This window comes from Protopterus annectens, chromosome 1.part2 (assembly GCF_019279795.1).
Source record: "Protopterus annectens isolate FY-2018-M chromosome 1.part2, PAN1.0, whole genome shotgun sequence".
In the NCBI taxonomy this organism is placed as follows: Eukaryota; Metazoa; Chordata; order Ceratodontiformes; family Protopteridae; genus Protopterus; species Protopterus annectens.
The window spans coordinates 561292803-561320043 of record NC_056727.1 but is presented as its reverse complement, the minus strand read 5'-3'; the positions used below and the strand labels follow the sequence as shown (position 1 = coordinate 561320043).

Here is a 27241-nt window from a genome sequence, read left to right as displayed (position 1 = left end):
TCTCCTCTTGACTGTCTAATCCAGTCTTGGGTGAAGAGAGCTTTGCTTCCAGTTTGGCTATATAAGTGCATCTCTCACAGGTTGTAGTGTTGGGTGGTAGGAGGAGAGGATTGTCTGTGTACATGAGGCAATTGCTGCATTGCCTCAGGATGCCCAGATTTGTCAGGTAGACAGGAGAAATCATTGGGAGCTGACCCTTAGACATGCCTGGATAATATTAAGTACTAAAAACTGCTTTCGACTAGACAAGTGAAGAAAGTTGAGTGCTGTAGTAATTTGCAGCTTATGTAGTGCTTACAATGAGTTCTGAAGAAGTGCGGAGTTCAAAGAAACAGATTTGAGTGCTAAAACTGGCTAGTTATAAGAAACAAAACTAAGCTAGAAGGCTTCCGCCCAACCCAGAAGGGCTTGGGGGCTCAGAAGCCTACCAACAGTCTAGACCACTTAACAGGAAAGGCAGGAAACAAGCTTAAATTTTTTTGTTGTTGTTCTCTTTCCCAGATGCTCTCTTTGTACACAGTAGGAGTGCCTGAAATCAGAATATGATCTCACTGCACTCAGTTGAGTGAGCAAATGAGATGGGCCCAGGAGGAGTATCCAAACACAAATTTACAAGAGGGGCGGGCAGTTTCAAAGCCACTAAGATTAACACCAAAACAGAAACAGGGAGGGTGGGTGTGAAAACTAACTGAAGACTTCCAGTTCAGTTAATATTCATGCAACACAGTTAAATCAATTTAAATACTGTATTATTTGAAAAAAGTGCAGATAAAGGTACTTAAATTCTCTTATACGTCCAGTTGAATACAGCTAGATCTTAGCCGGCCAAAGCTGAGGTTTTTAAGCAGCATTTAATAGGCACCCAGGGATTAATGAAATGTGCTCCATAGCTTGCATACTTAAACTGAGGAGCCTTATAAGATAAAGGCCTTCATTTTCCTTGATATATATATATATATATATACACACATACACACACACACACACACACACAATTTTTTGCCAGTATTTTAGATTGTTTAAATTGTTCATTTTGTGCAGCCATGTTACTATTTTTACAAGGTATTTATAATCAAATAGATGAATGTTAACATCCTTATGGTGCATAACAAAGTTTTTTAACAGTCATTTTTTTTCTATTTCTTATCTAATTTAGGAATATATATATATTTATCTAATTTATGAATATGTATTTATTTTTCAATAAGTGTTATTTAATATTTTTACCATGTGTTAGTGGCTACTTTTCCAATATACTTCTAATGTACACTTCTGAGGTATTTTGAAATGTATAGTTCAATGTATTTTCTAAGGATTTTCTTATATTATTCCAAGCTAGGTCTTTAATTGAATGTAATTAATGTTTAATTGACCATGTGATAGAGCTCATTAGATTTACATTTTGGGAGAGTGTATACAAGGTCTTGCATTCAGTACTGTATTGTCTGAAGTAGTACAGGCACTATCCTGTTACTTTATTTGTGAATAAATAATTATTTTTGGAGTGTATCCAGGTAGTGTTCATATTTTATGTTATTTTCCAAATATAAAGATCTATATTTACTTTGCCACAGATTTTTATTAGATTGTTCTGGTCAAACTGGGACATCTGAGGCATTAAGGAATTGGACTGCACCATGGCTACAAGTAAGGAAGTTGCTGGTTGTAAATCAGAATATGAAAGTCATACTATGGGCTTATGTGAATGGTGAGCCCCCCCCCCCCCACAAAGGATTTATTTTGGCACCCTATCTCTTTTGCCTTTATCTGTGTATTTCAGACTGAAAATTTATTTTGTCAATAATGACAACCTTAATCTCTGAATGCATATTTCAAATCAGCAGGATGCAGTTATGGTATAGAATAGCACAGACTGAAATGAACAGCATGAAGCTAAATAATCAGACAAACAAATGTGTCTTCTGGGCAATATAAAATAACTTCTAGCTATGTAATAGTAAATAAAGAGGTTACAAAGTTTAGCCAGTTTAAGGACTTGGGCATTTAAACTGACAATAAATTGCATTTGTAACAATCATTTCCGAAACTACAAACAAATACAATACATTTTGTTTGCAGTAAGACATACCTAAACTCTAGAAGTAAGAAGGCACTGATCAATTTAATTCAAAGTCTTACTAGATCAAATTGGAGTACAGCAGTACATGACTGTTTCTCTATAACAAATACCTTGGCAGAAAAGTTAGAGACTCAACAGGACTTTTCAGGATATATAGCAGGTTTAGCACATTTTATCCACTCTATGTAGGAACAGACATTGAACTGTATTGCATATTCATTACAGGTATATCAGGGGTTCCTCATACAGGTTTATAAAGCCAACAATGACCAGTTTTGTGGGAATGCTTTGGAGACCAATTGGCATAATGGTTAAGGTCTTTGCCACCCATGCACGGGGTACAAGATTTGATCCTGACCTCTGGCCAATGCCTGTCTGGAATTTACATGTTCTCCCTGTGTCTCTGCTGGGGATCCTCCAAACTTCAAAAAACATCCCAAGTGTTTCCATCTCAAACTCACCAATGAATGAAGCTGTGGGCAGCGGCACAGACTCTACATGGTGCACTAAAGGAGGAAGAGTTGTACAGACCAACCGCTTTGGGCATCCTCAAGATAGAACACACATCACAGACTGCATGCCGTGGGAGGGCTAGCCACTTGACAGTGTAAAATATGGCTCTAGATGACTGTCATGTTGACTAATGTCAACAAAATAGGCATAAGTATTTACCGGTGATAAGTGGGTTGAGGACCTGGCCTACTCTGACCTATGCCAGGTACCCATGCTAACAATGGGAGGGATGTATGTGCTCCTATTGACCAGTGTGTACTCACCATAATGCCCAGCAACCCTGGGTCAGTAAGAAACTGGCTGGTGTCTAATTGCCCAGCCTAGGTTACATGAGAGAGCTCTGTTGAACAAAAGCTGGATGTAAAATGAATTAACCTGCTAAACATGAACTTAAAATTGTAGGATGCAGCTTAGGAATTAATGACTTGAGGATATGAAGGAAGTTGGACATCCTATGCATTTAAGGGACAAGATAGAAGGGCAGTGCAGCAAAGACACTTGGCTTGGGATCCAGAGTCTACTACTGTGAGGAGGAGGACAAGCTAGAAATGGTGTGGGAATGTGATGAGAGAGGCTTCAGAAGGCAACAAGGGTCAGAATTAATGACAGACTCATGGCAATCAAGACTCCAGTGTAATGATAGGGCAGTATTCATAATCTCAGCCTCTGCCCCACAGCAGCGTTGTAATAGTAAGGAAGAGAGTGCATTCAGACAACAGTTGCAGGACCTACTCTATAAAGCAGAACAAGATGAATTGGTGTCGATAGTGGGCGACTTGAATGCACATATCAGGGCAGACAACAGAATATGAAAAGTGCTCGAGTCCACATGAGTGGGGCAACAGGAATAAAGGGGAGGCCATTATAGACTTCTGTTTTGGCAAATGGCTTGATAGTAGCCAACACATGGTTCAGAAATAGAGACAGCCACATGGTTCAGAAATAGAGACAGCCACAGGGTCACATACAAAAGTGTCCAACATGCAACTCAGGTAGACTTCTTCCTAGTAATGAAAGGGCATGGGGATGAATCAAGGATTACAAAGTCATCCTCAGTGAAACAGTTGGCCCACAGCTTAAACCACTGGTTGCCACAATCAGCTGCAGTGGTCAGAGAATGTTCTAGGGTCAACAGAGACCAGGTTGAAGATCTAGATGTTGACTGCAGAGAAAGTACTAGAATTCAAGAAATTACTCAAGGCTTTAGCACCCCAAGAAGAGGAGGAAATAGGATGAGCTGAAGAAGAATGGCAGTGCCTCAAAACAGCATGTGTGAGGACTACTGAACAGATGTGTGGCCGAGTTAGCTATGGGAATAACGTACATAAGGAAAGCTAGTGGGGGAATGCAGAAGTCCAGAAAGTCATTAAAAGAAAGGAGGAGTGCAGGAAAAACTGGGAGACAGAAAAGACTGACCAGGCTAGGAAGGAATACTGGTTGGCTAAGAAAGTAGTTGCAATAGCAAAAAATAGGGCATCAGAGGCACTCTACCATCTTCTGGAAAGTGACTCAGTAGGTGACACACAGAAACAGGTTGAAAGGTAAAGACAGAAATATAAAGAAGATATCCAGACACCCTTCATAAGCCAGCAACAATCTGCTCACCAGTCCACAGGACATTAAAGGCAGGTGGAAGGAGTATTTCCAGCAGTTTCTGAATTAAGAAATCCATCACAGAAGCTGTACTGACCCAGACACAGTCTATAATGAGAAGAGAGGAGTCCACCCTAGAAGTAAGAATAGCAATAAGGAAAACAAAGTCAGGGGAAAGCAGCAAGTTCAGATGAGGTGAGAGCAGATATGACAAAGATACTTGGTGAGACAGGGGAGAAAAGGCTCCTGAGGGCACTCATACCATTGTGGAGAGAAAGGCATATCCCAGATGACTGGAGAATAGGCATACTCATGCCAGTGCACAAGAACAAACAAAAGGGACATGCACAACACAACTGTGGGCAGTACAGAGACAAACTCCTGTCACATTGCATGAAAGTTCTGGAGAGGGCGATTGATAAACAGATACTCAGAGTAGTAGAATGGATTCAGATCAGGATGCAGCACAATGGACCAGTGTTTGCAGGGACATAGATAGTTGAGAAGAAGCTAGAGATGAGAAGAGCCCAACTGAGCATTCCTAGATTTGGAGAAAGCATATGGCAATGTCCCAAGAAAGCAGATTTGGGCAGTACTACAGTGGTTTGGTCCCAGAAACATTATTAGAATTAGTGCAGGCTATGTACAAGGATCCAATGACTCAAGTATGAACAGTGTTTGGTCTCACAGAGGGGTTCCCAGTGGGAGTGGGTGTGCACCAGGGTTCAGCTCGGAACCCACTGCGGTTTATACTGGTGATGGAATACATTAGCAAACAGGTCAGAGGGGACAGATCAACAGATTTGCAGTATTCAGATGATATGGCATTACAAGAAGACTTGAGCAAGAACTTCAGCAAAGGATAAGGGAATGAAATACAAAACTGAAGGCCCACAGAATGAAACTAAGCACAGATAAGACAGTGGTAATGGCAGCAAATTGGGGAAATCAGAAGAAGCTGAGAATTGAGATAGAAGGGAAGACAGTGGAACAGGTAAAAAGCTTCAAGTATCTGAGAGGGGTGGTTGAGGAGAAAGGAAATCTTAATGAAGATGTCAAAGCTAGAATCAGAGGGGCTGCAGCCAACTGGCAGTCTCTCAGATGTAGTCTATGACAAAAGAATGCCAAATAAGCTGAAAAGTAAGGTTTGCAAAACAAGTGTGACCAGTATTCCTGTATGGCACAGACATCTGGGCAGTAAAAGCAGAGCAGATGAGGAAGCTAGAGGTGATGGAAATGAAGTGCCTGAGAAGGGTGGTTGGATGCACACTGTGGGACAGATGAAGAAATGAGGACATAAGAGCAGAAGCCAAAGTAGCTCCATTTGCAGAAAAGATTAGTGTGGTTCAGACATGTGCAGAAGAGAATCTGGTGAAGATTTGGGACAGACATGAAGAAGGTAAGAGGAAACGAGGACATCCAGCAAGGAGGTAGATGGATTGTGTGAAAGAAGATCTGTGACAGTCAGGCATGTGTGCCGAAGAAGGCAGAAGTGTGGCATTGAAATCAAGAGAGATGGCGACAGTTAATATCCCAACCCCATGTAAAAAATGGGAAAAGGGGGACTGATGACGAGGATGATACTTTGGACTCAATAACAGCAATATGAAATGAGCTGTGGCTTAAAAGCTCCTTGAGAAGAAACAGAACTATATCATGCCTCCCAAAAGCACTTGGAATGGAACAGAATACCAGTAAACATCAGAGCTAGCAATTCTCTACATGCCTTTAAAATCAGCTTGATTTTTTTGGGATATCTGTTTTCAGTGTTTGGAGTTTGGTCCTTTCCTGAAACTTCTTGTATGATGTACGATGATGTTATATAGTATCTGGAAGCACAGTGTTGCTGCTGAAAGTTGTACGTCATGTGGTACACTTTCCATAGCGTCTTTGTTGTTTATGGAGATTTATAACAATTCTCATTTCTACAGCAATAAAGTCTATAAAATACACAAAAATGTGGCAATATCAAAGCAAACACAATGTAAATACAGTAGAACAATTATAGGTTAGTACTAGGCTAACTGCCCTTGTGAACCATTTTAAGCCTAGCCAATTATCCCTTGTGAGACTCAAACCCTGCACCTTTATTTGTAAGGCAAACACCTTAGCCATTAGGCCACCCTCCCAACCCAAAATAAACAGCCTTCCCAAGTCTCAAACCCAGGACCCTGTAACACCATAATCAGCACAATGTACCACTACACCATATAAGCTATTGTTAAGCAAATGTTTCTTATATGAATACTTAATATAATAAAACAAAGTTTGTCAAAAAGGCGACCAAATTTCATGGCAGCTAATTAGCAACATTTTTAAATTCACCTCCATGCAATATTTAGTAGAACACACTGGCTAAATTATTGCCAAGACAGAAATGCACTCAGTGCAAATAAATGAAAGGGGCTGCAAGATGATAATCGAAGCCAAGAGGACATCTGAAATCAAACTTCAGCTCTCCAAAATGCATCAAACCTCAACTGACATTGAAACTCTATTCATGAAATCATGAACAGGAGAAAGGACAAACTGCCACCTTGCCAGTGTATTTGTAGAGTCTTGCACCTGCCATGAATGCCAATTGAAAACCCAGGAACTGAGTGGCCAGTAACAAGCATGGACCCTGCACTCTTTCAACACCTCAAAGACAACACTCTGGTCTTAAGAAAGCATGTGGCCGTGAACCCCAATGCCACACATGTAGATCTTACTGGTAAACTCCTATGACTCCAGTATGTTTGTGCAATAACCAAGAGCTGATCTGCTGTTCCATATCCAGGGAAGAATCACCGCTGTTTCTTCTGAATCAAGGAATCAATTATTAGACAAGTCACATTTAATGTACCATGGTGTAGGCTTTTCAAAGTAAGAGGAGACGTATAATCTCATTAGAAATTAATTCCACTTCCTTTTGAAAATGGGGAATATCAAGCCACAGGAACTGCCTCCCCCCCAACCGTTATTCATACAACATTGAAAAATGTGTATTAGTTGCAACACTCAAACAGTAAGCTGTACCTTGAGCATTTCCATGTGGATATCATCCACTCTTTCTGCGCTAGCATCACATAAACAACTTACAGTGATCACTACAGAAAAAGTCTGTCCCCTCAGTTACTGATACTGTCTTACATAAGGAGGCATGTCCATGAGAATCAATGATTCCTCAATCTATTCCCTTCACCTTTGAAAATGTCATCACTGAACAAAGACTGCACAAAATAAATAATATTACTAGATACAAAAAATCAGTACATTATTGCACAGCTCTGTTTCACAATTAGAGCAACTTTTTTTTTATTAGATATGAATGCCATCGTTCTTCATGAGTAAGGAACATATTCACGGATGTATAATGTTGATAAACAAAGGCCTACCTGTAAAGAAGAATTAAAGCAAATGTATTCACATCTTGCAGTATCCCAACATAATATAGCACAAGGCTTCTTGGGCTAGGTGACTAATTTCACCTTAAACCCTGTCTACTTAAATCCGTCAGTCAAGTATTACCAGTTCTATGTCGCATGAATTTTGGCTCAGTATAAAATACATCCATTGGCATTTTCATACTGCTAAAATGAAACATGCAAGAACATCATGAAAAGGCACTTGTAAAAGCAGAGAGAATATTGGGTCACATAGCCATAAGAAAGGAATCTGTCCAAGCTAAAGTGGTGGATATTGGTGATGCAGCACCTGGAATAGTGTGTTGAGTTTTAGAAACCACTTGGAGGCAAATACTATTAGTAGATAAAGTGGAGAGAAGGGTGAAAAATAAGATAAACACGCCAACTTTCATAAGAGGCAGGTTACGGAAGTGTTTGGGTTGTAGAAGAGCAGTGCAGGTTATGGTGCAGGCACATAGGGGAGTGGGGAAAGGTGAGGACGAGAACCTAGGAGAAGGGACTAGGGAGAAGTTAAAGGTGACCGATACCTGGATTACGTTAAAACTGAAGTACTAGATTACACAGAGGGAATAAACTGAGGTACTAGATTACACAGAGGGAATAAACTGAGGTACTAGATTACACAGAGGGAATAAACTGAGGTACTAGATTATACAGAGGGAATGGTTGGAAAATAAAAAAGACGTCATCATGATACTGGATACAATCTAAACAGCATGATTCAGATGGAATTAAAGTAGAATGAAATAGGGTGACAGCTGCAAAGAGCTAGCTGCAATATGCAAACAAACTAGAAGCACCAGTTGGTTTTCATCTTTCATTTTTTTCATGTCTTCACAAGTATTTACAGGCAATGCTGTGTGAGCTGCAAGAACAGCACTCATGTCTGACATCAGTCGGTTCATTTGCACTTGGGATTAGATCACTAACTAGGATATTCCTTTCTAATGTCAGAAGATAGAACTAAAAGAAAAAGCATAAGATAGTAAACATTTATGTCTTTAATGAAAGCTTTATTGTATGTCATGGGGGTATAAAATTACAGCTACATGGATTTCCTAGTTTTGCACGGAACACATACCTGAAGAATGCCAAGACCCTATTATCACAGCTACACAGGTAAAAAACGCACTGTCCAAAGCCAAGAATACAGCTTCCATGGGACCCGATAATATCCCTGTCTGTGTTCTACACGAATTACAAAGTGAACTGGCAGCACACCTGAGTACTCTGTTCAATCATAGCCTCATTTCAGGCTTTGTTCCTACTGAATGGTGCACTGCTACGGTCATCCCACTCCACAAAGGGGGGAGCGACTACAGACTCTGGGAACTACCGCCCAATTAGCCTGATGAGTCTGATATGTAAGGCTATGGAGCGCATCATCATGGACCTTATAAATAAGGACATAGGGAATTTCCAAACTCTGGACCCCATGCAGTATGGGTTTGTGAAAGGTAGATCATGCCTGCTCAACCTGTCTGTCATCAGAGCTGTGGATGAGGGCAAGGTAGTTCACACAGCCTACCTAGATCTTCACAAGGCCTTTGACACCATCCCTCACTCAGGGATCATAGATAAACTTACTAAACTAGGCATAAACCCCTATGTAATAAGATGGGTTGCCAACTGGCTCACTGATAGAACCCACACTGTGAAAGTAGCGGACTCCAAATCTGACTACCAACCAGTTACAAGTGATGTCCCACAGGGATCGGTTCTAGGTCCTCTCCTGTTTGGCATCTACTTCTCTGAAGTTCAAGCCAACACAAAGGGACTCTGGCTGACCAAGTCCGCAGATGATTGCAAACTGGGAGCCATTATTGATTCTCTAACTGATGTAGACATTCTACAAAAAGGCCTCACTGACACCAATGACTGGTGCCAGAACCATGACCTTAAGCTCAATAACAAAAAATGCATTGTCATTCCCTTTGGGAATAAAATCGGTGTCCATGAACTACCACATGGGTGGTAGTCCACTAAACACCAAAGGTGTCATAAGAGACCTGGGGACTTCTCCTTTGATAACCACAATGCCACTGTAGTCAGAAAGTCCTTCATTACAAAAGTATTCTCATCCAGGAAGAAGGAGATCATAATCCCTCTCTACTCATCCCTCATTAGACCCATTATAGAATATAATGCTCCATTATGTACCTCACTAAACCTACAACTGGAAAGGCCACAAAAATACCTCAGTAAGAGGATCTTGGGTCTTAGACACATGCCCTTTACAGACATACACAAAAAAACTTCAGCTATACTCGGTCTCTCATCACCTACTTAGAAGTGATCGCTGCTTGATCTATAAAGCCATGTCTGACCCAGAGCTGCTAGATATGCTACACCTAAAGAAATCCCAATCCCTCCATGCCACACGTTCCAGGGCCCTTTACCTCATTATCACAATAAACAGAACATGCTGGAGGGACAGGTTCCTAACCCAGAGACTTCTCATACTCTGGAACAAACTTCCCATTCATGACAAGCAGAGCACTTCACTGGCCCTCTTTAAGAGAGAGATCTTGACGAGTGGGTGGGCAATAGGAAGTTCAATCCCAGGGATCACTTCAGTGGCCTTGCTTGACAGGGGCACTGGGAACTAACTTTGGGAGGCATGATGCTAGGGAATCTTCTTGGGCTAGGCTATTATAGGCTCCAGGGCCATTAGCCTAGTACACACCTATGAACCTATAAACACAAGATAGTAAAAATGAATTTCATTAAAGTTTTATCATATGCCATGGGGGGTATAAAGTTACAGCTACATGCATTCCCTAGTTTTGCACTGGGTCCCATCTTGAGATTCAGGATTGTTCTTCTTTTGCATTTAACAATATAGAACTGTACTGGAATCGGTCATGACTTTGGCATTTACCAAAATGGCAGAAAAACGAGCCCCAAGCCACCACGATCACATCTTATCCTAGTCACTCTCTCAGCACAGGATCTGAAAACAGTCCATCTTTCTCCGTTGACTGTAGTTCCACCAAAACACCTTTCAATTCAATGGTCAGTCTGTCATTTCTTTTTCTAACATTTTATGCCATTGGCCTGTTACTTGTTATCCTCCCACAGGATGTGAACAAAGGATTAAAAGAGGGCTATTACATGCATGAAGACATGCAGTACCAGAGAAGTGGCCAAAGTGGTGCAGTCCCCTGCATGGAGTGGTAAACGCTGCACCAGAGTGCTGAAATATAAACACCTACTTGAAAATTCTACAGCTGACTCAAACACTCCCTTCCCCAAACACACTAAGCAAATAGTGATATCCTTCAAACTAGGCACAGCAGTACATAAAGATAATTAAAAAAGGAATTTGTGTGTCAAGAAGTGGGGAGGACAAACAGACAAATGAGAGACACGATACAGAAAGGTCATGGTGGTTAATGAGACAGAGCGCACATCAGATATTTAAAGTAACTGTAGTGAAACATTTAATCCTAATGGAAACAATGATATTGTCTGCATGCCTCACATACTTGGTTCAAGCTCTGTAAGGCCCAAATCCTCAATACCTATACTCTCCATGTATCAGAATTCTTCTAGTGGTCATAGTTAGAATACTGGGGCTGTTTTTGGTATGTTATGGCAGATGCTTGTGTACATCAGAATAAATGCCACTGTTATCTTCAACTCACCATATAAAATCAAGCCATTTATCTTCATTCAGAATCATATACCCTACAACCAGTCTTCACCAAGAATTGAATAGTTTTACTACCATCTCCCATCAATATATATTATTTTGTGACACTGCTCACTCCCCGCCTCTACTTCTAAAATAAAACTTTAAAATAACCCTGTATGCAATCATCTCTGAACCTGCTTTATACCCTACCTCTAAACTATAATATTAACATTTTCTGCCCTATCTAGTTCATTCCATCACCTCCATTTCTCTGAATTTCCAACCACCAACATGCCTCTTCAAATGCTGAATATTCAACATCTGCTAATGCACAAGTATCTTTTGTACTGTAATAGTTCCCTCTGTTTTCATAGGAATGTAATCTAATGAGCAAAATTGTTAATGTATATTACTTACTATCTGTTCATGTATACTGCTCGCTAAACCCGGCTGGACAAACAAAAAAAAAAAAAAAAGAAGTTCAAGCAACTTCAATGGTTTCAAAACTTGAAAGGAATGAAAGTAAATAGTGTGGGAAGAAATAGCCAGGGAATTGTTACGGCTAGGTCTAGTACCAACCTATGAACCTATTCCATAGAAGACGCAAAATGAACAAAACAATTGGTTTGTGAAGGCAGTCAAGGATCTGTATTATAAACCTTATTCTTAAATAAAGCATACATCACTTGGTGTTCCTTTTCTCTATGACAAGCAATGATGGAATATATAGCAATGCCACCCACACCTAGCAAATATGCTTTTTGGAAGTAGTTTCATGTCTGCAGGATCCATTTTTGTATAACTTGATTTTAATGGCGTTCCCTGTTTTGGTTTGCATTATGGTGGCTTTGTTCTTTGGGTTCCTTTATTTAGGCATTAAGATTAATATCCGATTTACAATAGCCTTCATTCTTATAATGCAGAACTTGATATACATCATTTGTGCAACATTACACATAATAATACAATAGCTTACCATTTAAAGTCCTCAGTGGCATTTCTACAGTAGGGATGTCTGGAGAGATTGCTGATCTTTCAGTGAAATGAAATCACATTAATGTTTCTTTTCAAGAAGAGTGTTTTGCTGCTATTTAACACCAGCAGGAGAGATATAGCTGGAAATGATCTTACATAGCTCCAAACATTAGGCAAACCTCAGCTTGCAGGAACTAGTAGGAGATAGAGAAAAGAGAATTTTTATGCTGTGTACCTAAGTAAAAGTAGGCCTTTGATTTTTTTAGTAAGAAAATGCTGTGATCTTTTTGATGGGCAAAGTGTTTGGAGAGGTACATTTGCATGATTTGATAGGTGACTCACCTGATGAAAGAAGGAAGAATAGAGGGGAGTTATGAAATACTTGAATCTGGAGGATATACCTTTGGTAATTAACTGGGTAAGGTAGAATGATTTCCTAAATATAATGGATACATGATGATCAAAATATAGTTCATTATTGAAGGTACCTAGAGCCCTTAGGAGTCTCACTCTTAAGACAGGTGCTGTTTATGTGGTAACCAGTAGGATTAGACTTATTTGCCAAGTCAACTAAATCACATTTTTGGCATTAAGCTTAAGGTTATAGTCAATACAAAAAAAAGTGTTGTTCTGGAAACCCCTCTTGCAGGATACAAGTGTTCATATAGCACAAAATTTACAGTTCTTAGCAAACTAAATTAACCTTAACCATAAATGTTTGACATAGGTTCATAGATTAGTACTAGGCTAACTGCCCTTCTGGGCCATTTTAAGCTTAGCCAATTACCCCATGTGAGAAATCAATCCCTGTACCTTGTGTCTGTAAACACCTTAACCATTATGCTAACCTCCCATGCCAATCTACTTTCACTTTGGAAAAGTAACATCTGAAGAGGAGAGAGCTCAGGTTAGAGTTTTTGTGGATACCACCAGTAACACGCATTTTAGATGAGATGGCACTACTAACTGTGCATGTGTGTGCACATGCAATTTTAGTGCCAGTCTACATCCCACTTGATGATGTAGGGGGTTCTGTTTGGACTAGTGAGTTTGCCAATAGTGCCAGCATGGGGAGACATATCAAAGGTTTTAGTCAGATAGCATGTGCACAATTGCCTTTGCTGATGGTATATGTTACATTCTCAAAGAAATCAGCCAGACTAAAGAGATGGGGTATTACTTCATCAAACTAAATTGATTATGGTTGAGAAGTTATAGATAATCAATTGTATTGTTTATGAGGATGACCAAGATGCATGCCATGATTTTGCAGAGATTGCTAATGGGATGGTAGTTGCTTTGGTCTGTGGGTGAGCTGCCCATTGGGGAGGAACGCCACAATAGCCTTCCTCCAGAGATGAAGTAAAGTAAAGTAGGCATCAGCAATGTTGTACTTTGCTATAACACAGAAATGATCTAGTATACTGTCTGGGTCCAAGATATTGTTTTTGGTTTGAAAGAGCTTCTAGTACCTGATCCATAATGGTTTTCTGAAAAGTAGAGTTTAAGGATCCAAGAGAGGAAGGATGAAACTGGAACTGATTTTATCATCTAGGACGTTGGCTGTGACTTATGAGTCAGAGTAGGTACTGCCATTTGACTGATCCTTGGTGCAGTATTGGGTGTTTCTTATAATGCTTCTAATATAATTTAAGAAGACATTATGTTTATCCTTGGAGCAAGTCTTCCCAATGACATGCTTGAATTCTTGCTGGTCAGCCTAAATGTCATTTTTATGACTGGAGGTGGGAAATCTTTTACATAAGGCAAGTAATTTTTCCCAAAGTTTATGTTGTTGGGTGCTCCCCCACAGGGGTTTATTTCTGAATTTCTCATTACATTTGTGGTTAATAGGGATGAGTTCCCTATATGTTAGGTTCTATGGGGTGTCTTACAGTAGCAGTCGGTGGGCACAGTATCAGTGTCAGCAATGGTGACAGTGGAAGGCATAATACCATTTACACCCAGTGACATGGCTCTGTTACCTGTGGAGCTCACCCCTACCTCTCCAGAACCAATGGAAGGACAGGCCATGCCCAGAACTCCTTCAAAATGGAGCACCCATATCCTTTGTCCACTCACCTGCAGTGAGCAATGGCACCTCAGCATAGCATAGGGAGAGGGCTCAGGAAGAGCAGGTTGCTAGCAGTCACTGCTATGCCACCTAGTCATTGTCTGACAAGCATGTCAAAATGGGCATTATACAATGGAGGCACAGGACAGTCATCCAAGGCTAGGTAGACACCATCACTGCCATGACACAGATCTGTGTAATGTGTGGCCAGCGTGGCGACATATGTAAGGACTTTCAGTACACGACCCATCTGACAGCATACTGGATGGGCACCTGGGTGACATCCCTGACTCCCTGGGTCCATCTGCTGCACAAGAAAGGGCCCTATTCATTTCTATGGCCACTGCTCATCCACCTGTACACCCCATATGGCAGCTAGATCATGTTTATGTACTGCTACCATTTTCACATCACCCACTGTTGGGTGTTTGGTGATGCATATGGCAGTTAGGCACATTGTACAACCAGGCAGTCATGGTATCATGGTCCACAATTACACTGCCAGTGGGTGATGGTGCCAAAGCCATTCCTCAGAGGGTACACACCTGTGGCCAGAACATTTACAGTTTGCATTCTACTCACCTGAGGTCCCACAACATCAGTATCACACACACACACCCAATCACACCTGCAGTAGCAGTGTTCCCCGAAATCCATTCTCAGCATGTACCCAATACTGCTGGAAACAGGAAGCAGTAACCCAATCCTACATAGTATACTTGGTTCCCCCAATAACCCAATCCTACATAGTATACTCGGTTCCCCCAAAAACCCTGCCCATATCACACACGCCCATCCATAATCCCCCAACCCTGTTCCCATTACTGATTCCCATCATTGTGGACCTCCCTACCCGTCCATGTAATGACAACTGTGTACTGTCCTCACAGCTGTTACAAGTTCTCATTATGGGCAATATATAATTAACCATGGGATGGGTAAGGCCAACCTCTAACCAAATGGGATAGGTTAATCGGAGCACAAAAAGGGAAACTGGCTAGGCTTAAAATGGCCCACAAGAGCAGCTGTGCTAATACTTACCTATGAACCTATATTGGTAGATGATGCAGTGTGGACACTGCACAACATAGCATAGGTATATTATTGCATGCATCAGTTTTATCTTCGTCGTGTCTAATCTGCTCCATAGCTGTGGATCACATGCTATCAATTTGCCAGTGCTGCAGCAGATTGTGCTCCCATCTGCTCTACCCGATCTTCTCCTAGCTCTGGTCTGCCTGGCCTTTCAGCAGTAAACCTCTGCTCTAGCTTTCTGTGTGCCACATAAATGCCTTGGTGCAGGTCTCTGGATCATGCTGCAGTGCATCAGAGTAATCTAGGTAGCTGAAGTAGGCCTTCCTCAGATGGAATACACACTCAATTATGTCGCAGGTCTCAGACAATACAGTGTTGTATTACATCTCAGCCATGATATGGGGACTCTGTAAAAGTGTCATGAGCAATGCTCCAGGGACATATAGGACATTACCAATAAGATGTCATGGTAGGAATTCACCCCACACAAATCACTGGCACGGGGTCAGGTTTTTGCCAAATGTCAGAAATATAGGAAGTGCCTAGGTGTTGCACAGACACACTATTATCTTGATTGTTGCACACCACCTGGTGGTTGGAGGCATGAAAACCCTTTTAGTTGATGTAGTTGTTTGTATAGACAAGGTGTGGCCCTAATAGTGGTGTAGGTGCAGTCAATGGCCTCTAGAAACTTGGGAAAATGGACTATTTCATAAAATGCCCACATACTGATGTTTATTTTTACTCTGTGGCCCTTAGGAACTGTATATGGTCCTCTGTATGCTACAGCATAACATCTATGAACTGGTGTAGTATTTATAAAGCAGATGCCTATGACACACATACCTTGCGCCCCAGATGGTTATTAGAAGATCTCTGTAGCAAGAATTGTCAAAGTTACACATGCCTTTATGTCCACAAAGATCAGAATTTCGAGTGTTCCACAAGATCAAAGGTCCACCAGCTGCCACAATATACCACTACCTTTGTCAACATGATAGTGGTTGACTATGTAACTGTTGTAGAGGTGGTGGTATATTAAGTGCATACCTCTCAATCTTAGTACAAGACATCTGGACAAAGCCTTAAAAATGGGGGGGGGGCAAAGCTCCAAAAATCAGAGACAGACTTTAAATATTCCTCATATAAACTTATAGAAAGTTGCTAGAACAACAGATTTTGCTTTAACGTGCAGTTTCTGAAGGATATGAAGTCCGAAACCCAAATGCCTATCATTATTCACTGACTTCAATCCTCAACGATTAGCCAGAAAATCACCAATTTTATTAGGAACAGACAAAAATGAGACAAAAAATTGGGCATTCTGCAAAAAATCTGGAAGAATGAGAGGTAAAGGTGTAGAAGGTGATAATGTACCTATTTTGGAGACACTGACTGTCAAAGGAGCCTCTGACATGTACTGTTTGGCTGTTGTAGATGCTACACCTAGCACCATAGTCTGGTCTGTCCTATTTACCAAAAAATTACAGTGCACAAACTCAGTGGTACTGCCTGTGTCTCTAAATTAAACTCACTCTGCACACCACCACTCTTGGCAGTATTTGCCCAACACATTGCACTGTTCATTTCTAAATCCTGCCCTGTATGTGCAACCCTATTAAATCATAATCCAAGGCATATGGAGAAACATTATTTGGCAGAGGGGAAAACAAATTGCAGATTTGTTTGGCAGGCTAATATTGATGATAATGCCATATTTTTTGTAATGCAGTGTAACTGTAGTTTTGAATACTTTCAATACAGTTTGTATTTTAATTTGCTTGTTTATTCCAAGTATGTATTTGTGCAAGAAATGGAATACCGTGTGCCACCTTGTTAAACATTTACTTACCTTGTATGTGCATGATATGATGAACTAATGTTTACTCTGATGGCTTGAACAATGATTCCCGGAAGCTGAAGTACTTCATTTTTTGGACATCTGTTTACAGGGAAATCCGACTAGGATAATATCCCATTTTCATTGGAGGCCCTGAGAGAAAAGCTCCAAATTTATATAATATGGTTACAGTTAGATAGAGTTATTACAAAGCCTATCACAGAGGACTGACATATTAACAATGTACAAATTCAGCTTTGGTTCATGCAGTGTCAACCTATGCGTACATAATGCAAATATTTGGACAGCTATAACAAGCTGAAAGTGAACATTGTCAATAGATAAAATATTCACAAATTGTAGTTTGCAGTCAGGACATTAAACACACGAGTGCACTCTTAGGAACAGAGATGACTAGATAAATGTAGCCTAGGCAAACATATACTTGATCTTTGTCTAAAAAAAATAAATTTTACTAATTCTCTCTCTCCGAACAGAGTCAAAGTATGCTGGTGGTAGAAGGGGGGGGGGGGTGAGTAGCTCTGCATGGGGTAGTGCAGGAGCAGAGCCAAGTTTTATTTATGTAGTCTTTTAGCAGTAGTTTGAAGCTGGAGATGCTAAAAGGTAGATTTAATTTGCAGAAGATAGAATTTAATTTTTTAGATATAGACTATGAGTAGAGACCTTGGCCCAAGGATTTGAAGGGTTACTATATGCTGAGAAGATGTTGCTCATTAGATCAAAATAGTCTGTTAGGGTGATAGGAATGCTAAATAGGAGTAAAAGCAGGGCAGTCATTGGCTTTGTGACTGATGTGTTTGGAGATAAGGTGATGAGACATGAGACAGCTTGAGCCAGTTCAAAGCCTTAATAGTTATATACTGGTGGCTGCAGTATTGTTTGTTTACAGCAAATTTTGCAACCTTATTAACAGGTGCCAGTATGAGCAATACTTTGAGGAAAACATTAGGGTGGGAATATATTGATACCAGGCTATACCTCTCAACTGTACAGATTTTCGCAAAAAGTTCAGATTTTTGCCTCATATTTTTGGTCCACACTTCATAAAATTGTGGTTTCTTGGCAAATCATTGGCAAGTTATTAAAGACTGAAGTCAGAAAATGAGACATCTGAGTTTCAGACTTCATACCCTTCAGAAAATCCATGCAAACAGAAAACCTGTTATTTTATCTACTTAAAAATTGGCCCTATTTTGGGCCTTTGCCCTCCATTATTTATGGCTTTGTCCAGATTTCTTGCTTTGAGAGGCTGAGAGGTATGCCAGGCACTGGAGAGAATAATGGCAGTATGAATATTTGTACAGGACTGGCTATCATGATGTGGAAAAGTCAGCCTCTGTGTTTTCTGTCTACCAAAGACACTTATGTAAGAGCCATATTAAGCAAGCCAACAGGTATATGCTGGGGAAGAGAAAGAAAGGGGTCCAGGGATGTAAGAGAAGGAGAGGTGTTGATAGAGACAGACTGAGGGTACTGGATTAAGGAGATGAGTTAGAGAAGGTGATTGTGGATGATTTGATGGAAACTGGAGGAAAGTGTATCGTGTCATCACAGTCCTTGCTAGAGGGCCTGCAGGTTGTAACTTGCTAGGTGTCCCTAAAATGCTGACACTAGCCCTGGTTTCTGTGTCTCTATGTTTTTATTGAGTGAGTTTAGACCTCTTGCAAACGTTTCATCAACATTATGACAGCTTCTGCAATACTTATGAACACCTTTATCCTTTGACTGCTCTTCCAAAACAGTTCATATTGCAGAAGAGTTTGGTGTCTGCATCAAAATAAACTTTTTTGCCCTTTATTTTTTAGCACTGATCTCCAAGACATGTTAGAAGTATTACTCCTCTGCAAAGTTGATAACAATGGGCATTGTGCAAGTCATTAAAATGTCTTCCCCTATGATTGATCAAGAGTGCTGAAAAATCCTTGATCAGAACTGACCGAGAACACAAACAAACAAACTAATGCTCACATGCACAGATTGAAGCAAACATGGGATCTTATCGTCCCTGTGTATCATGAAGAACTCCCAGGATCAAAAGCAAATTCATCCAATTGAAATCAATTGGTAATCAGGGGGATGTAGCATAAGCATCTGCAGTCTATGTCCACTTTGTAATTTTGAAATACTGAAATCTCCAATTTCAGTATTCCGAAACCACAAAGCCGAAAACTCAAACACAACTCACAAACTCAAAAACACAATAGTGAAATTCAAAATCTCGTACTCACACTATACATACAGTACTGACACTATACATACAGTACTCACAAACATACACAAAACTCCCCCCCACAAAACTCCCCCCACAATAAAACAAAATAATCTAACCTACATATAAGCAGGGGGGCAAGCACCCCTGCACCCCCATGTGAGGGGCTGCACCCGCACACCCCCACTTATATATTCTAACTACAAGATCGCACAAACAATAACACAAATGAAACACACACACACACACATATCTTACAGTCCCTCAAACACACACACACGTCACAACACACACTAATATATATATATATATATATATATATATATATATATATATATATATATATATATATATATAATTAAGTTTTAATTAACTTATGGTCTTTTACACTTCCCTTTTCATAATTTTGGGAAGTATGCATCCTAAAAATTTATTAAATACAGAGAACTGCAAAAATATTTACACTCAAACTGAAAACAGTTTGTATACATAGGCTTTTTTTTCTGGGCGGCACACGAAATAACTGGCCTGGGAAGGTTGCCCTAGTGACTACGGACTGCTTAACTGAAAAACACCATGGAATTTAATGATCTCTCACCTGTCCAAGCTCCTGCTTTTTGCTATAAAGTGATACTCTATCACTTAGAACATTCAAATACTTGGTTGCTTTTCAGCAACTAAAAAGAAATATACATCATCTTTTTCGAACTTTATACCCCTTTTTTTTCATCATATGCTGTTCCTAACTGTGCATACATTATTGTAAAAGGAGCCTGATTTTCATTTCTAGTTGCCTCTTTAAGGTATATCCATGCAGCTATTCTCCATTTTAGAAAATGCTGGGTGACAGAACAAGTATCCTTAAATGACCACTTTGAAAGGCCCCTAAACAATTATTCCTACTGCTTGCAGTCTAAATCTCATTCATGTGTTATATGCTGATTACTTCTTTTGAAGAATTTAGTCATAGCCCTTGTGGAAGATGAAATTGTTCACTTCTCATGCAGTTTCACTTTCTAATCTGGCTAACAAAATGTCAGTCTGTGATACTATATCAGTTGTACTAGGAGGAAGATGAAATTGTTCACTTCTCATGCAGTTTCACTTTCTAATCTGGCTAACAAAATATCAGTCTGTGATACTATATCAGTTGTACTAGGAGGAAAACATGAAAGATGTATAAAGTACTTGTAAGACTTACTGCAGAATGTCCAGACAGCTGCCAAAGTAAATACCAAAATGAGGATTCTCCAGACACCAGAATTCATGGTTGATGCACAGGTAAGTCACTGGCTCTACTTCAGACTGAGAAAATGTAGTTAGTACCATAGATGAGTAGACTGTGTCTTTACTCGCACTTGAAGGTTATGCAAGAGAACAAAGGAGAAAAAAAAAGTGTCATCATGGTTTGAGGAAGATAGTCACATAAAGTACAACCACACAGTATGTTTGCAAACTACAACATCCTGCTTCTAAAAGTAACCAGCAGTCCACTGACGTGCATGCAGAAGGACATGATTTAGAAAAGCTATAAGGAAATATGACATATGTAGCCCTAATGTTCTACAGCAGAGCCACATACTTCAGAACAGAGAAAGCTTCTGAATTACTGCGGTAAGCCTACATACCCAGAGTGAGACACTACCACAGCAGACCTCCTAACTTTTCAAGGATGAAACTAGTTGCTATGGGAGTGGCTCAGAATTCACTATCTCACCCACCCAAATCATTTGTATTATATCTTTGTAATACAGATTCCTTTCACTGTCAGTTTTATAGGTAACAAGATGCTTTTAATATCCACAGGCTTGAAAATGCTAGGTTTACCTCTTCTTTTATGTGTTACAGTACAAACACTGCTTGAGAGGTCTTAATGTGGCTAAGGCATTTCCTTTTCTCAGTCTAATTAACACATGCTGGCACATTGTCTTAATGCCTCAAATTAAAACAGTTTAACCTGTATTTTCTCAAAGTATATGTGGGGCTGAACTGTAGTTTTGTTGCAGAACTAATTTGTCTGAAAGTGCATTAAATTACAGCAGGCACAGGCAAATGAGAAGGCAAAAGAACACAAAAATGAAGTAACAAGGCAATTTACTGCAGTCCCCACCCATGCCCCTTACAAGCAAAAACAAATCCAGCAGTTTTCTTTCCATGTATTTTGTTACTTCTGAACATCCCGCTCAACCTCTTAACACAAAAAATCTGGACAAAGCCTAACAGAATGGGGGGGGGGGACAAAGGCCAAAAAGGGGGGGGGGCAACAAACAAAGGCCTAAAATAAGTACAGATTTTAAATATTTCTGTTAGAAACTTTGAAAGTTGTTAGCATAACAGAATTTGTCCTAGCATGCATTTTTCTGAAGGATATGAAGTCTGAAACAAATGTATATCATTATTTAGTAACTTCAATCCTCAGATCATCCCATTGATCTACCAGAAAATTACAAGTTTTATGAAGAACAGACCAAAAGTAGGAGGCAAAAAATCTGGTCATTGTCTCAAAATCTGGACAGTTGAAAGGCGAATAAAGTTAAGCAAACTATGTTTTGGGTTCACAATTAAGAAACAAAATGGAATGATATAATGAATCAACAGAAATGCTTGCCTTGCCTAAAAGTAACTTCAGAAGAACCATACACTCCCACTAAGTAATGAATAACAGCAGCCTATGACTGATTTTATTTAGGATTTCTGATTGAGTGAAATGTTGTCGCTTAGCACTCTTTGGTTCATTTGGCTGTGTTTTATCTGTATCACTATCAAGGCCTGGAGAGAAATGCAGACAATTACAATGGGACCATAAATAAAGTTCAATACAAAAATGGTCCATAGTGTTTTAACATGGCAGTGAAGCTATTATTTTAAAAAGAAAACTTTTTTAGGGAGTAGAAATGTATTTGATTTACAGAATGTTGAGAATAACGATCTCAGCATTTATTCAGAGACTCGTGCATGAATTGAGCCATCCCAAATAAATCCAAGATGCTCTCCTCCAAAAAAAAGGAAGACAATCTGGTGGTCCCCTGCCATAAACAAACTATACAACAGAAGGAAGAAACTGTTGCAGAAAAGAGGAAAATCCCAGGATGCAAAAAACTCCCTTACCAGCCTCAGTAAGAAGGTGAGATCCCTCATAAAATCCTCCAAAGCTAGTTACAAAAGTAAAATTGCCAAAGATTCCAAAGACAGGCATTCTGTAGTTATGTCAAGAATCTAAATGGCAATGCTCTGAGCTACAACAGAATGGCATTAAATATACTGATCCCAAGGATATTGCCAATATCCTGACAGATCGATTTAGTGCCAACGTCACCCCCATCACCCCCTAAAGGGCCCATCTCAATACCAAAAGATTGCCAAATTCCGGTAATCATGGCCACACAGGTAGAAACCGCACTCTCTCCAAAGCTAAGAATACAGCATCCATGGGATCGGATGACATCCTGGGCTGTGTACTACATGAACTACAAAATGCACTGGCAGCTTACCCAAGTGTCATGGTTAATCATAGCCTCACCTCAGGCTTTATGCCCACTGAGTGGCACACAGCTACAGTTATCCCACTCCACAAGGGGGGGATCCACCTTGGATACTGGGAACTACCGTCCCATCAGTCTGACGAACCTGATCTGCAAGGGTATGGAATGCATTTTCATGGAACTTATAAACAAATACATTGGCAACCTTCAAACACTGGACCCCACCCAGTTTGGATTCGTGAAGGGCCAGTCATGTCTCCTGAACCTGATTGACTTCTTTGAATCACTCTCCAGAGCTGTAGATGAGGGTAAGGCAGTCCACATAGTCTATCTGTACCTCGCCAAGACATTCGACACCATCCCCCACTCTGGAATCATAGATAAACTTACTAAGCTGGGCATAAATCCCTACATCACTCGATGGGTTGCCAACTGGCTTACTGAAAGAACCCAGACTGTAAAAGTAACCGACTCCAAATCCAGCTCCAGACAAATGACAAGTGGAGTACCTGAGGGTTCAGTCCTGGGACCGCTCTTGTTTGGCATCTACTTCTCTGAAGTATAGGCTAACACTAAGGGACTCTGGTTAACAAAGTTCACAGATGACTGCAAGGGAATCCCCAAATGATGTGGATATTCTACAAAAGGGCTTTACAGAAACAGATGCTTGGTACCAGAGCCATTGGCTCAAGCTTAATGCCAAGAAATGTATAGTTATCCCCTTTGGGAAAAACCATATACCCATGAATTACCACATAGGTGGCAGTACACTAAACACCAAAAGTGTGATGAGAGACTTAGGGACACAGGTGGACAGTGGTCTCACCTTCGATAACCACATCGCCACAACGGTCAGGAAATCCTTCTATGTGGCACACCTCATCACTAAGGGCTTTTCATCCAGAAAAAAGGAGATCATTGTCTCACTGTACTCATCCCTCATTAAACTCCTTATAGAGTACAACACCCCATTTGGTATGTACCTCACAGGACATCTGTAACAGCTGGAAAGGCTGCAGAAAGACCTCAGTAAAAGAATCACAGGCCTAAAGCAGATACCCTATGCTGACCGTCTTAAAAACCTCCAGCTATACTCTGTGGCATATCGTCTACTCAGAGGCGATCTCTGCTTAACATACAAGGCCATGTCAAACCCTGAGCTGTTGGACATGCTCCACTTAAAGAAATCCCAATCCTTCAGAGCCACACGCTCCAGGGATCTAAACCTTGTCATCACAATGAAGAAAACATGCTGGAGGGATAGGTTTCTGACCCAAAGACTCCCCATACTCTGGACTAGACTGCCCATACATGTCAAGCAGAGCACCTCCTTGGCCCTCTTCAAAAGGAACTTTGACAATTGGATGGGAGACAGGAAATTCACCCCGGGGATCACATCAGTCATCCTGCTAGACAGGGGTCCAGGCAAGTAAATATTGTGGGAAGAAATATCCGGGGAATTGTTTGGCTAGGCATGTACAGGCCCTAGGGCCGATAGCCTAGTAACAACCTATGAACCTATGAGTAATGTCTAGCAACTTGTGCAGAGGACTAAAGTTCAGAGTTTTTTTTTTCTTTACAACAAACTGCTTCCACTAGTTCACAGCAAAGGGTTTGATCCTGTCTACCCTCCCTTTGACTGGTGTGACACTGATTGAGTCCCTTAACCAGAAAGTTAACCAGAAAATACCAGTTGTACCAGAAAATAAACAATGAAGTCCTGCAGGCTTACCCTGTTAACAAATATGTACAATAAAAAAGGCCCCTCACTCACAGTCCAACACAGGACCAGAACAGCAGATTCCCAGTATCTAAATAAAGAAACTGTCTTTGGAATTATATGATGCAGAGCAACAGAATATACAAGATGTCCTTACATTCACCACTGCAGTATTCATCATAAATGGTATTCCCTGCCATGGAATCCTGACATCTGGACAGTCTACCATAGCCTACCATTGCTTTAAGTTACGTGGAATGTCACCCAAATGCTTCTCATTTAGTGTAGGGCATAAAGGTGACATTCAGGTGTACCATCCACAGAACCTCTTTGCAACCTGTCCAAATGTTGTTTCTAACTGTAGACCTGTTTGCCTATGTCTGTTTTCTGCATTTTTGTATTCCAGTGATTGGTTCTGTTTGCTGAAGTCCTCTCCATTGCAGAAAAGTACCCAGTTGGGGTTTTGTTCTTTTTCTTGAGTTTTTGTGCTGTTTGGGCTTACTATCATCTGGGAAGGGTAAATGCCAGTGTAGGAGACAGATTTCCCATAAAGACTGCCACAATAAGTGTCTTTTTTGCCTAGGAGCTTCTCACGACCATAAGTCTTGTTTAATTTGTCAGGCATTCGTCCCAAAAGCCCTTTGTAGTAAACTTTCTTCCCTTTCATTGTATCTTGACAGCCAGCATCTTAAGCTTCTCGCTAAAGATAAGATGGAAGGAACTTTCTGCCCCAAGGGTCACTCATCAGGGAAGAAGAAGGTGAAAAAGGTAAGACCAGAATCTTCCACTGTCCAGTCTCTGCCGGGTGTTTCTTCTGAGGTTGTTACAAACCCAGCGGTTTGCCTGGCTGTTTTGTTGGATTTCTCTGCCATGACCAGGTTGGAAGCCAGCGAGGATATGGAGGGCAGCATGTCCAATGAGGCTTTGCAGGCACCCATTTTGGACTTCCAGGGGGAACCACTGTTGATTGTTTCTGAGAGGTCTCCTTTGGACTATGGGTCAGAGGAGGAGGAATGTAATAGTCAGGATACTCCTTCTAAGGAAATTTCCTTTGGATACACAATCTCTAGGATGATGGAATTTTTTAAATAGGATTGCGCTCAGGTCTCTGATATCCATAAGAGGTACTATGAGGTACTGCAGATGGAATCTCCTAAACCTGGCCATTCCTCCTGTTTTGGCAACTTTACTGGATGTTTTTTCAAATGCCTCTGAAGTGCCTGATTCTCTTCCCCCTGCTATCAAGAAGTCTGATAGGTTGTATAGGGTGCCTGAGAATTGTTTCTTTTTGCTTAAATATCCTGCTGCTCACCCCTCTGTGGTTTCTATAGCCTCTGATAAGCTGTCTCAATTGCTTCCTTTGTCCAATTTACTGCCTTCTGACAAGGACAGCAGAGCCGTGGATAATCTTTGTTTTGCCATTTCTCTTCTACAGAGACTGGGGTTCACAATAAACTTCAAAAACTCTTCTCTGACTCCTTCTCAAGATCATGTCTTTCTGGGTTGCAGGATTCAGATGGTACCAGTGCTGGCATCCCTGCCTCCTCCAAAGGCCTCAACTCTCATGTCTTACTTTCACAGTCTTCTTCCCCTGGCCTCCATTACAGCCAAGAAGTTTCTGAGGTCTCTGAGTTTCATGGCTTCTACCATTCCAGTATTCCTTTGACCAAACTCCACATTAGGAAGTTCCAGTGGTTTCTAAGTCAGTGTGGCTTCAACATGCACATCCCCTAGACTTTACTGTTCCTCTTCTTCCTTGTCTCAAGAAGGAACTTCTCTGGAGGACTCAGCAGTTGTCTCTGAATCCAGGGCTCCCTTTTCATAGCCCCTCATCCTTCTCAGGACCTGTTCACAGATGCTTCAGATGTGGGATATGAGGCAACTTTTGGCTGCCTGAAGGTGCAGGGAGTGTGGTCGCCTAATCAGCAGAAAAAGCACATCAGTGTCAAAGAGATGAGAGCTCTTATGCAGGCTGTTCAGGCTTTTCATCCTCTTTTCTCTCTGGGCCTCTCAAGGTATTCACAGACAGTACCAGAGTGATGTGGTATATAAACAAACAGAGAGGAACAAGATCTTACCTTCTTTGCCGGTTGGCACTTCTGTTATGGGATCTGGCTGTCAAGTATCAAGTGACTCTTCAGGTAGTTTATATTCCTTCAGAATAGAACATTGTGGCAGACACTCTGAGCATGTCTTTCACTCAATCCCATGAATGGATGCTTCACAGGGTTGGGTTTTTGGACATTGTTCACCAGTGAAGTACTCCTCAAGTAGATCTCTTTGCCTCCACTCTGAACAATTAACTTCCTCTGTTTTGTGCCAGAGTCCCAGGTCCTTTGGTGTGGAATATATATGCCCTCTCATTTTCTTGGAAGAGGGGGATTCTTTACGAATTCCCTGCCCATCCTTTCATTCCAAAAGTCCTGTTCAAGATTCAGCAGGATACTCCCATCTTGTTGCTGACTCCCTTTTGGCTGCTACAGCACTGGTTCCCTCTACTTTTACATCTAGCCAAGGGCAATCATCACAAGTTACCTCACAGGGTGGATTTACTCACACAAGACAAGGGATCTCTCATCCATCCCCACCTGTCCACACTTCAGCTGACGCTGTGGGTGATAGGGTTTTGATTCCTCATAGACACCTTTTTTCTGA

At 40.8% G+C, this 27241-nt stretch overlaps 1 protein-coding gene across 4 annotated transcripts in view; it reads right to left on the bottom strand.

Annotated features, from left to right (window-relative positions):
* CST7 (cystatin F) overlaps positions 1 to 21525 on the bottom strand; it is a 193106-nt gene extending 171581 nt beyond the window's left edge. Inside the window, exons 1-2 of one of the 4 annotated variants that reach the window (XM_044057776.1) lie at positions 21508 to 21525; positions 20586 to 20741 (exon numbers count right to left, since the gene is read on the bottom strand). In XM_044057776.1, coding sequence (XP_043913711.1) covers positions 20586 to 20652 — 67 coding nt within the window. In that variant the 5' untranslated portion in view covers positions 20653 to 20741; positions 21508 to 21525. Of the gene's footprint in view, positions 1 to 20585; positions 20742 to 20966; positions 21158 to 21211; positions 21304 to 21507 lie in introns of those variants that run through there. The other 3 variants (XM_044057775.1, XM_044057759.1, XM_044057771.1) reach the window with 3 other exon arrangements.
* Positions 21526 to 27241: the final 5716 nt, after the last annotated feature.